The sequence below is a fragment of the Crassostrea angulata genome, chromosome 6, assembly GCF_025612915.1.
Source record: "Crassostrea angulata isolate pt1a10 chromosome 6, ASM2561291v2, whole genome shotgun sequence".
NCBI lineage: Eukaryota > Metazoa > Mollusca > Bivalvia > Ostreida > Ostreidae > Magallana > Magallana angulata.
This window is the reverse complement of record NC_069116.1, coordinates 46459080-46471205: the sequence shown is the minus strand read 5'-3', so window position 1 is coordinate 46471205 and position 12126 is coordinate 46459080. Positions and strand designations below refer to the sequence as shown.

General features: G+C 31.3%; 1 protein-coding gene across 1 annotated transcript; it reads left to right on the top strand.

Moving 5' to 3' along the window:
• Nucleotides 1-2914: 2914 nt before the first annotated feature.
• LOC128189771 (uncharacterized) lies at nt 2915-7869 on the top strand. The gene is made up of 7 exons (XM_052861521.1): nt 2915-2976; nt 3320-3402; nt 4556-4939; nt 5026-5214; nt 5520-5642; nt 6206-6449; nt 6678-7869. The coding sequence occupies exons 2-7, from the start codon at nt 3327-3329 to the stop codon at nt 6919-6921; spliced, it is 1260 nt and encodes a 419-aa protein (XP_052717481.1). The 5' UTR covers nt 2915-2976; nt 3320-3326; the 3' UTR covers nt 6922-7869.
• The last annotated feature ends 4257 nt before the right edge of the window (nt 7870-12126 follow it).

Sequence of the window (12126 nt, the reverse complement as noted above, 5' to 3'; positions counted from 1 at the left end):
TTTAAAATGGAATTAAGTAACATGCACTTTAAGTTACATGTATTATGAAATGTTTTTAGCTAAACATTAAGACGGTATAAGATAATATACATAAATTTAAATAATCTACCTATGATTTTGTTCACCAGAGCACAAAGGACTCAAACTGATACATGTACGTCCATCTTTGCAGTTGATAGTCAAAATTATACTTTACTCCGTTACATATTAACAATTATATCCGGAATGAACTGTGATACCATCCAGTAATTAATCAAACAACGCTTCATACTATTTAACAGTGGTGTAAAAAACCAGCAAAATAATACAAACTTCTTTTTATTCACATAAATATCATATTTAATATATGGTCACGACTTTGGTCAACTTCAATTTTTTCTTCTTCTATTTTTATTACTTATAATGCTTAAAGAAAGCATTTCTAGTGACCAGGTGAAATTGAGAATCAGTCGCAGAGTTATGAGCAAGATACCAGGCTCACAAGTCTTTGTCATGCAAACAAGACTCGTGCCCTGTTTTTGTTTTCATATGTTCAATATACCAGTAAAAATCTATTTCAAGCTGATTTGTCTATCTTCTTATTAATTTTAAGCATAAATAAACAGTTTCTAACGTATAACATATTCATTTTGGGTCTGAAACTGGAATTTTCACTTCAACATTACAAAGCTTTGTTTACATAGGAAAGAATTGTAAACTCTGTAACTCGCTTATAACTCAACGAATGACACTCAAATTTTTGGTTGCCTTTTAAACATGTCTTTCTAAAGCATTGTAAACATTTAAATCGGAAAAAAATTGACCAAATTTGTGACCATACACCTAGGCGTTTAAAATATCATATCGTATACAAACTGTTACAGTACACTAAAATACCACTAAATTTCCTATAGTCAATTTAATCATGAGGATTAAATATTTCGTCATAAAATCCACAATTCATTACATTCCTTAAATGTAATTTCTCAAGAGAAATAAATACATGTTTAATTTTGAAACAACCTTTATATAACCACACTATGTGAATAGGTTACCTAAACCTGATATTCATTACTTAATGCGACACCATGCTTCCAAGCACAATTAAGTAAACTCTCTTGAAAATCATATCGATATTGTGATGTTAAAGGTTGGTTATTTTTTATATGGAATACACATGCAAGGATATTTATCATCGAGGACGAGCACGTGTACATGTATCCCTAATGATAATATATAAAAAGGTTTTCAAAAAATGAAATATTGTACAATTTCAAATTATGGAGTGTTAAATATGTATAGTTGATTTATTTATTGACATATGTTAACAAAATGAAGAAGTTATCTTTATCTTGATATATATTGTATAATGAAAAGTATTATTCCTGGAAAAAAAATAATAAATTGCAAATGCAGATAAAAACAAAAATTCAGGGGAAGAGGGTCAAAGGGATTGTGTTTGCCAGAGAGTCGGGGCCCAGTTTTGGTCATTTTAATATAGTAATTGAAAGGTATGAATTTTCCAGCGGGTCCTGACACGCTCGACCCCCTTTAGATCCGCGCATGAATTCCAGTATGATACGTATCCTCTAAACACAACAGTTGTTTGAATAGTGTAGGCTGCATTTTGCTGAAATGTTTTAATTCTAAACCCATTGAAAAACAACGAACTTGTTTTTTAAACACCGTGTTTGTTTATGTGTGACGGTTACGAATTGCGCTCATGTCGATTAAAAACAGTACACCCTTTTAACTTTTGATGTTCTTTTTCACTAGATCTTGAATAGGTCATTAACAATGGAAAAGTCTTGGTACTGAGGAATAGTTTCAGGGCACATTTCTCGTCATCAAGAAATAGACAACAAACACGGTAATCATTTTGTACAAAAGTTTTAACTATATAAGTAGGTATAAATATGTAATATTGTATATTTACTATTAAAGCTAAATTGTGTCTATTGCTGATATAATTATGTCAACCCATTCAACCAATTTTTTAAGAAAAATACTTTTAAATATATATATTTTGGACATCGGCATAGGTTTTACAAAAAAAATTAAGTAGATATGAAGCAATTTATATGTTTTCTCCTTCTTCAACCAAAGTGAAGCATAATATCACCAAACAATTTATCACAAGAGTTCCTGGTGTCTAGAAGGTCAAAACCAGCTGTACAGTTTTACAAGGGCTGCCAGTTTTAGAGGTGGTTGAAGATCCCTTCGATGAACACTTTGAAGTAATGCCAAGGTTTTTCAAGTACGTCTGCAATCCATGTCGAATCACAGTATATATCTACAGACCGTCAATGTCGTTTATACATTAGACCAAATTGTTTTTGGTCCTCTAATACGATTATTTATGGTCTCTAGTTTAATTAATTAACAAGTTCACTGACGCTCACGTGTTTGCACTGGTGTGGTTATATTTAATTTCTACTCCTAATTTCATATATCCAAAAAGTCACACAAAGACCAAGATTGATTACAGGAAAGAAATTGTCATTTATTAAAAATGGTGACAGGAAATCATAATAAATAAAAAAATCAGTAAAGGGGATATTATATTGATATAACTGTATATTCAGAATATGTTCAGGATATATTGGGAAACATGTATTTCATAATGACAACTAATGGATTTCGCAAGACTTGTGAAATAATCTGGGGATTCCATTCTTCTAGAAATTTTTTAGTGTTGTAAATAGCCACTTTTTAACGTAAATTTTTCGTACTTAAAACGCAAATTGTATTATGGCTTTTTCCAACGCTATAATTTGCAATCCCTTATCGCTAAAGTATGTTTTAACGTATATGAGAATTTGTTTGTTCAATTTTAAAATATCATGATAGGTATGAAATGGGCTCTCGTAGTATTTCCTATTAAAAACGATTGCGATTTTACAAAACAGTATGTAATTGATATCCAAGGAAATAACATAAATTGCGGATTGATTTTTCCGGATATTTTTATATCTATCATTTAACCTCCTTGTTGAGGTAAGCAAACTAAACATTGTGTTATATTATACGTAATAGCAAAAACATTGACAAATATATTTTTTAACTTATAAATTTATTTATATCCTATGAAATAAGAACTATGAGATGTGAACGATTGCTTTTTTCTGAATATTTTTTTTATTTACTTGACTTGATATAAAATACATTTTTTTTTTAATTTTTGCAATTGATCGTTAAGGTTTTAATATTTTGAGGTTATAAATTAAATCAAAATGTTATTTTTTCAAATAATTGATTCATGTAAAACCAACAAACACGTACACCCGCCGGTCGCATTTACATTTTTTCATAAATATTTCATGTTTTTTTCTTATTTTAGCTTGCAAATGCTAGCAATATATAGGATGCCAGGATGCTTTATAATATACATAATGGTCATGGAGCTTATTTCCGAAGCAATGGGTAATGTGAAAAAAAAGAAACAAGCATTTATTTATTTTGACCATTACCAAAAGTTTTCAACTGCATTCTATTGTTTTTCTTATGCAGATATTTCACATTTAAAAAGGTACACTAATTGAATAGTCATAATTCCTAATGTTGAACAAAAAGCATTTATTTAAAAAGTAAAATGCTTTTTGGTGATTTATATGGGATATGAAGGTAGCGACATTGCAGAAAAATGCAATTTTTCTCAGCAATTATCGCAACCTTAGTAACTGCATGAATCATATAAGAAAGCATTTTATTGCTCTTTATTAATACCTTTCTGTTAACACATTAATCAATTGAAGTTTTAATTTTAATTTATGTTATAAGTATGTTAGAAAAAAGAAATAGCCAAGTTGTTTTATAAAGGAACTTTAGTATGACATCATCATGAATATTTCGTGCAATTTGTGATTTTCTTTAGGTTGCTGGAGGTTTTGACCAAGTTATAAATAGGTTAGAAATTAAGAATCAATGTATATTACTGATTATAATTTTATCACCTCTTATAAAGTAGTCATCAGTGTGGTTGCCTCATTATCGGTGGATACAATCTTTTAACTCCTTGCAATAAAATATGGTTTCACCTAACGTTAACGTTTAACAACCCTTCTTGTGTTAAACAGTTCAGGAAAGACTTTCATTTGATCCATGGTTTGTTTTACTTATAAGACAAATATTAAAATCATCAATTTGCATCGAAAGAATAGACAACAATAAATATTATATAAAAAGAGTATAATAATTGTAATGGATTATCAAATGATAAAGAACAAGAATGTTTGATAGCGATGTTACATAACATAAAAAACCGTTGAAATATTTAGTTTGTTTGCATTAATTGTGATATATATATAAACATTTGATTTGAGAAAACTACAATCGGATAAACAAGTCGAACAGGTTGATATCTTTAAGAAAAAATAGCATTTAGCCGTGAGGTATGCTGGCCCATTAAGGTCGAAAAAAGTGATTTTTCCCATCTTAGTCACTCCACCATTTAGAATTAGAGGAGAAAATACTCTGATGATGTAAATATAATGTAATGAATTGTAAATCAAGTATGAGCTTTACTTTGTATTAAATATATGTATCGTATAGTACGTGATTTGTTTCTTTAAAATAGGTGTATTGGTCAATTCTCCATGTAAGGGAACGGCAGATTGGAGTGATTACAACATCCGCTGTCCTGCCAATCACATAATTTATATCCGGAAGCATGTGATTGAGAATGCGTTTAACACACTGGTCTTCCCTGCCCTTGGGTGTAGCGCCAGTCATTCCCTAAACTGTGGCGTTGAACTACCCATTAACAACACCATAAATCGAAAGAACTACGACATTTTTGAATCAGCCGTTAACACATGCAATGGACAAAATGAATGTACTCTGACCAAGGAATATTTTGTGGATTCTGAAATGGCTCTAAAGAAGTATTGTAATGCCTCAATACGACCAGAAATACAGAGAGCGCCGTTTCGACAAAGCATCGAATATAAATGTATTCAAGGTATGTTAACATGTTAAGTTTTGATATACGGTATATTCAGAGAGTTGATGGTTTTGTTGTTTTTATATTTTTGTGCGATTTTATAGATTTTCAGATCATAGACATGTGTTCGACAGAAGATAATACATGTAGCAGCCATTCTGATCAGCCCGTGTACTTGAAGGCTTCGGGCACAGGATGCTCCTGTAACATAACTGGATTTGTATCACGTGCTGAGATATTACAGGCAATATCTGTAAAACTACTGATTCATTCCAATGCTAACAACGTGTTCGGTATATAAATGATTTTTTTTATATAAGAACAACACCTTAATTTTTCTAAAGTTAATTGTAGTTAAGAAGTATTTGAAAGCTTCCATTAAGAGCATCAAGTGAGAAGCGTTAGTTTACCCGACATATACGACCTTGATATATCTGTTCAAGCAGACAATTTGATGAAAAGTCGGAAGTTTATTTGAGTTTTACAAAATTACTTTATGTATTTTGGACCACTAATTGGTTAACCTTTAGTGCCATATGTATATTGATCAAGTGAATTATGATAAGGAAGTAATTGAAACTTTGATTTCTTTTTCAAGAGCATCAAAACACTGACGTTGGTTTATACGGTGTAGATATTTCTGTTCAAGCAGAAAACCTGACAATAGAAATAAAAGAGGGGTCAAACAAAGGCTTGTCTCTGATGAAAGTTTTAAGTAAAGGTAACTTTTTTTCGGATGATATTACCTTCTGAAAATTTAAAAAACCCAGAAAGACTAAGATTATGATTGAACAAATGACCAAGTACATTTTGCTATATAAACAAAGCTTTTGTTTTCATTTTGAATGTTAAGTAATATTCAGTTTTAGACTTAAAATGAATATTTTAAACGTTAGAAACTGTTTCTTTATGCTTAATATCAATAAGAGGATAGACAAATCAGCAGAAAAAGTTTTTTTACTGGTATTATTTGACCTATGTAAAAAAAAGAAGGGGCACAAACCTTGTTTACATGATCAAGAATTGAGAGCTCTGTATTTTGCTTATAACTCTACGACTGACTCTCAAATTTTATTTGATCATTAGAAATGCATTCCTAAAGCATAATAAGTAATAAAAACAGAAAAATAGAATTTGACCAAAATCGTGATAGTGCCCTTTTAATCCTACTTTGCCTGCATAAAGACGACTGTATAAAATACAATATTTCAAATTAAATAATTCGTTATTTTAATCAATGTCACTCTCTCAGGATAAAAAAATGATAAAACATATTTTATGCAGGAAACCTAATAATACACTGTGACAGTTACCAAATATCATTGTCAACTTATGAGACTCTTAGAAGACAATTTCAAATTGAAAAGACGAGTTGGACTTCGTTTTCCACACCGGCAAAACCAAACATGTATATAGAATCAACAAAAAACGACCAAGTACATGTGCACGACGATGTTTTAAGTTGGATACAGACGTTTTTCATCATCATTTTGCTAGTCTTTGCTTCATTCTCTTGGTACAAAAAGAGGTAATGTTTTCTTTTTGAATTGAATAATCTTAGTCGTTTAACGAGCAGACATTATTTGAATAAATTGAATAAAATAAATCATCGCTTCTAGCTTTCATACATGGTAAAATAGGATATATGAAATTCATGTAGTTTATACAAAGATGTTTAAATTGTAGATTAATGGTAAATACACATACAGACATTACAAATATTACACTTCATACATGGAATTAACTTTTATTTCAGGACTGAGGGCAGAAATACAATCAAAATAAGATTAATAGACAGAGAGGAGAAACTGAGTTTTATGTGTTATTCAAAAGATGAAAAAAAGAAAACAAGTATTGAGATCCATCAGGCCGACTGTATGTGTGAAGCCACCAACAAGCAACATGTGACAAGTTCTACCTACACACCTTTAGATGTTCTAAACGAAGTTGAGAATAATAATCAGTCAAATAACAACAATGAATATCTTGACGTTGTATGATCACATTACATATATCGTTCGATCAAGACCATTGCTGAATATGCTTAATTTCGTAATAATTCTTCAACGTTGTAAATGTTCTCGTATATGTACATATAGATACACGTGTACGGTGTTATTTGAAGAAAAGGACTGGCTCAAGAACACGACTTGTTAATGTAGAGAAAGGACTTAAACGTTATGTGTATGGGATTTATTTTTTGATTAAATTAATTTTTTTTGTTGGTTAATTAAAGAAGTGGCAAATAAGAATTACAAATATGTTTTGTATCGAAATCTACTTCTCGTGGATGATGGAATTGCACTTACAAAATATTGCTAAAGAAATGACGAAAACAAAGGTCGGATATGATTTTCGTGTATTCGAACATCGGTGAACTAGTGTATCTGTGTGTTTTGTTTATTACATTTTATCAAGTCATCTATCAGTCTTCATGTATGAGAATCGAGTTAATGAATAATTTCTCAATCCCTATTTATGCATTAAGATATAATAGGTTATTTTTAGGTATAAACACTTGAAGGTTCTCCGACCTTCATCATAATTTTTTTCATCATATAAATGTTTTTTATTCTTCAAACTTTATAAATGAAATAAAAAGAAATTTATTGATGATATCCGTGCATTTTACAAAATTATTGCAAATTAAACCACAATGGATATTATGGAACAAATATACACTTTGAGATCAAATAAAAAAAAGAGGGTTGGCTCGATATTCTTTACCAATATGAATAGATATCCGTGGGCCCTCTAAGCCATGCATTTTGTTAAATTACTCATCATAATATTTACACTAGAAGACTTATGAAATTTGTCAATGTAAATGGGAGATTTATTGTTCGAATAAATAAATCCGTATAATTTAGAGTTATCGAATATTTAATTTAATTTTGTAAATGAAGATATATTTTTGCGATGTGATTTAATCTTATCATTTTTTTTGATCGGGACATATACATTTATTTGTCCTTGTTGTGATGAATTGACAGTAGTATTATGTTCTAGTGTTATAACATGTGAATGCATTGTGTCTGTCAGCTTATTGCAATTGTCTTTTTATGGTAAAATAAACACTTAAAATAAACAGAATCATTTTACTTAACTGTCTGCCCTTTGTTGTGTCAATAATAATGTCAAACTGTAATGAGGCAGATGGAAAATATGTTTGATAACATACAGTTAACGTGAAATTTCCAATGTTGTGAAATTAAACCTTAAGAGGACGACTATATGGCATGATAAAGGTCTTTTCTCAGAGAGCCGTGGGAATCGGTCGTAAATAAACGTACAGTAAGATAACCAAAACAGGAAATAGATGAATACATTGTAGTGCGTTTGTTAAGTTTAACAATATTCCACGATTATGAAAGGAAAACGGAAATACTGTTACGATAATTTAAAACGATTTGCAACGTAACATGCCAAATGGTATGATGTGTCTTAAAAACACGTCCGTCCTGAATAAAACTGCAGTATTTAAACTTATATGTAATATGTAAATACACGATGTTTAAAGCAAAATCTTCGTGTATTTTTAATATTTTGAAATTGTGTTCAATTTATTGTAATTATTTGATCTGAAAAACTCAAAAGTAGAAGGAAAATCTCGACATACATGGATCTATTGAACAAATTGAAGGCACTGCCATTAAACATAATAGCAAATCGGAGTCGGTCTTAATAAGGGTCACGATTTTAAAAAATATTATTTTAGTCAACAAATGTAACATATATGTGTGCTGAAGATGCTAACAGAGAACTCAATAACTGAATAAGCATATACATTTATAACATCTATTTCTTAAGTTAAACAATATTTTTTTTAAAAATAAATGTTGAGGCGATCATTTGAGGGGGGGGGGGGGGGGGGCTGGGTGAATGAGGGAGTCAAGAGAAGCTTCATGTAAGAATATAAGTAAGGGAGATCCGTGCTCAAATCTGATATAAAAAATTATTTAAAAAATTCCTATATGATTTAAATGCTTGCTATGATTGTAGCGACGAATGAAGAAATATCAAGGTAAAATCATAAAGTGGAAGAGAAAGGTCATCGCTTGTCTTAAGGTGGAATAACCCATCATCACAAAATGGCTGACCGCTGATCGGAACAAAATTTCGTTTTATTAAAAGGAGTTTATGGACTGAAACATGTAACGTACTCCATAACCGTGTGGATAAAGTGTCGGACTTGTGATCCGTACATCCCGAGTTCGAATACCACAGGGGCTTTTGTTGTTACTCACTGGAATAATTATTTTAGATGTTCATTTTATCCCCAAACTAAAATTTTTCGCTTATTTGACATTTGTAAAGTTAATTTATCACATCTATCATTATCAAAAAGTTTCCTGTTAATTTGAGTGACTTTTTCCAGGTGTGTTATTCCACTTCAAGTAGGGGGCTATTTTTTTTTTTATTTTGTCGCGATTTGTCATAATGGGACGATTAGTAATTTAGCTCATGTTTAAACGTAAACCAGTGTATCGTTAGAATTGTGCTTCCTTGCAGCAGCTTAATAGGGTTTTATTAAGGTTTTTAAATAATAAATTCCTTGATCAGCCAGTAATAGAGGCGGATAATGTTGGTCCTATTTCCTCCTTTTCCTTGACGTCGATGAGCGCTTTTGCTGATCATAAAGTAGATCAAAGTTTTTTTAAAAAAATCATACTTGTTTAAACCATGTCAAATCATGGTTTATTGTACAGTTAATTTCATTCAAAAATCGGACCAATGTATTTGGTTCACTAAATACAGCTTTATTTTACTTTTTAGGTTTGACACACTAAAACCAAACGTAGTTACATATTCTCTTGGCAAAGTTCTACCATTTGATATATATATATATAGACAAGTTGCTGTCCTTTAAAAAATGACTACAATACGTGGACCATTTGCATGTGTTTTCAACGAGAACGAGAAAGTCTTAAGATTATCAGAGATTCCACCCACTCTAGCCCCATGCTTTTAACCACTAAATGTGTACGTTGTATTACGTATATGTATATCCCTGACTTTTTATCTCAGAATTGAAAGTGTTCATACTTCTAAGATAATTATGATATATCTATTAATGAAGTTTGCATGTACATGTATAGTATCAGGCAATCGGCGAATTCTACTATTTGCGCACACATTACGATTTTTAATACTTTGATAACTATGCAGTGACAGCTTTGTATAAATTAATTTCATATTTTGATGCATCTTTCTTGAGATTTAAACTTTTATACAGTGACATAATTATTCAATCATACTTAAATGCTTAAACATTTAATCGGGAAGTACTCTAGCCTCGCCTACTATAAAAGTAAAGTTAAGTTACATGTGTATTCGGAAAACAACATAACATTGCAAATTATGCTATTTGATGCATGTTGTAGTTTCGACATAACATTAACTTATTTTATAATATTGACAGTTCATATCACATGCCGATCATTTCTTTAAAAGGAATACTTTGTTTCTGTACTGTTTACCGACAACTTTACAATAACAGCGCCTTTGAACTTATGTGTGCATATGGCATGGAATCCCGATCCCGATTCAGATAAACGTGTGCTAGCCTGGTTCCCTGAGCTACCCATTACGCACAGGAACCAGGCTAGCTCATGCGCAGGCTGAATTTTCCCCATAGCATCCGGTTTAACCTCGCTTATATATTTTCTGCGTGGACCTCAGGGTCCACGCAATTATTACATGGCTTCGCGTCGGGCAATATTTCGTCCCTCGGGGGCTAATATAATCAATGTTGCCCTCAACCCCAGTCAATATTTGTACAATGGGTGCTTTCCATTTAAACGGCATCGCCGGATTTGCCGGTGTTGCCTTCGTCGCCGATTGCTGGAACGCGCGTCGCCGGCGAGCGATTGTGGCAACGCAATATACCGTTGCTGATTAGGAAACAATATGGCGTCGATGTTATCATATTCTACAAAACTAGTATTTCTAAAACTACAATTTGTCGTACTACATTGAAATACATTAAAACTGCAAATAGCCAACATTTTTGGATCAAATTTTAAGATAGATATCAGTTTTAAGCTGTAATCGTCATCGTTGGATCATTGTGACGTTGCCAACCGTTCCATTAACGTCGCCGTTTCCCGATAACGTCTCCGGCGAGGCAACGTAAATGGAAAGCACCCAATATTTTCATCTTTAGATGTTTTACAACTAACCAAGGTAACGACGTTATTGTGACGTCATAAAAACGTTAGCAAAGTCTCTGGTGTTGACGTCACAATTTTGGCGTATATTTTTAAGCATTACACATTTCAATTAAATAAAAACAATGTAATTTAATACAAACATTAAAATGGTACACAGATGTTATGATAAACTGTTCAGTTTAGGTTTGTATGTTCTTATAATTTTTTTTTCTTTTTCTCGTCTTTCAGAAGTATTAGACTCGCACATTTTATAAAAGGGGAAAATAGTATCCCCGAGTACCCAAACTCCGTCACCATAAGCAGAAAACATTCCGCGTTTCTCTGCAAATTATTTTTTGCGGGTTTTATCATTTGCAATCACTAAATATAACCTGAAACGTTATAATTTATAAAATTATTAACAAAAATATTTTTATTATTATTCAAAAAAGCCCTCTGAATACGACGTGTATCACACGTGCTATCATAACTTATGAACCTAAGTCCGTCACCCACATGATCTATGATACGCCAGGGAAAGAAGACACATTAACAATTTAGTTTAAACTCAACTTGTATCTAGGCCAAGTTATAATAAGTAAAATCTGTGTATACAATTTAAATTGTATATCATTTCATCAAAGTGAAATGATCGCCAGAATTTAAAAAATAGGCCGTTGTAACAAAATCACAATGACCTTTTCAGAAAGTATGGATGCCGTTTGATTTCTCTCCTTACATATTTTAAATATATCATATCAATAATGAGTATATTAATGATTATATTATTTATTTATTACATTTTTAATAGATGTAGCATATTCTAAATACCGACATACCGTATATATCTGTAACCCTGTATAAGGCAAAAATTACGGCATGAGCGATTTGACGTTATCATCAAGTGTAGTGCATAAACGATATTGCGGACTGAAAAAAATGTATTAACAACCTGAATAAAAATTAAATTACATGTGAAATGTTTCGTCTTGACCTCTCTGAAAATGACTGACCACCGTAAATAATCAAATGGGCCCGCGTGTCAGAAATATC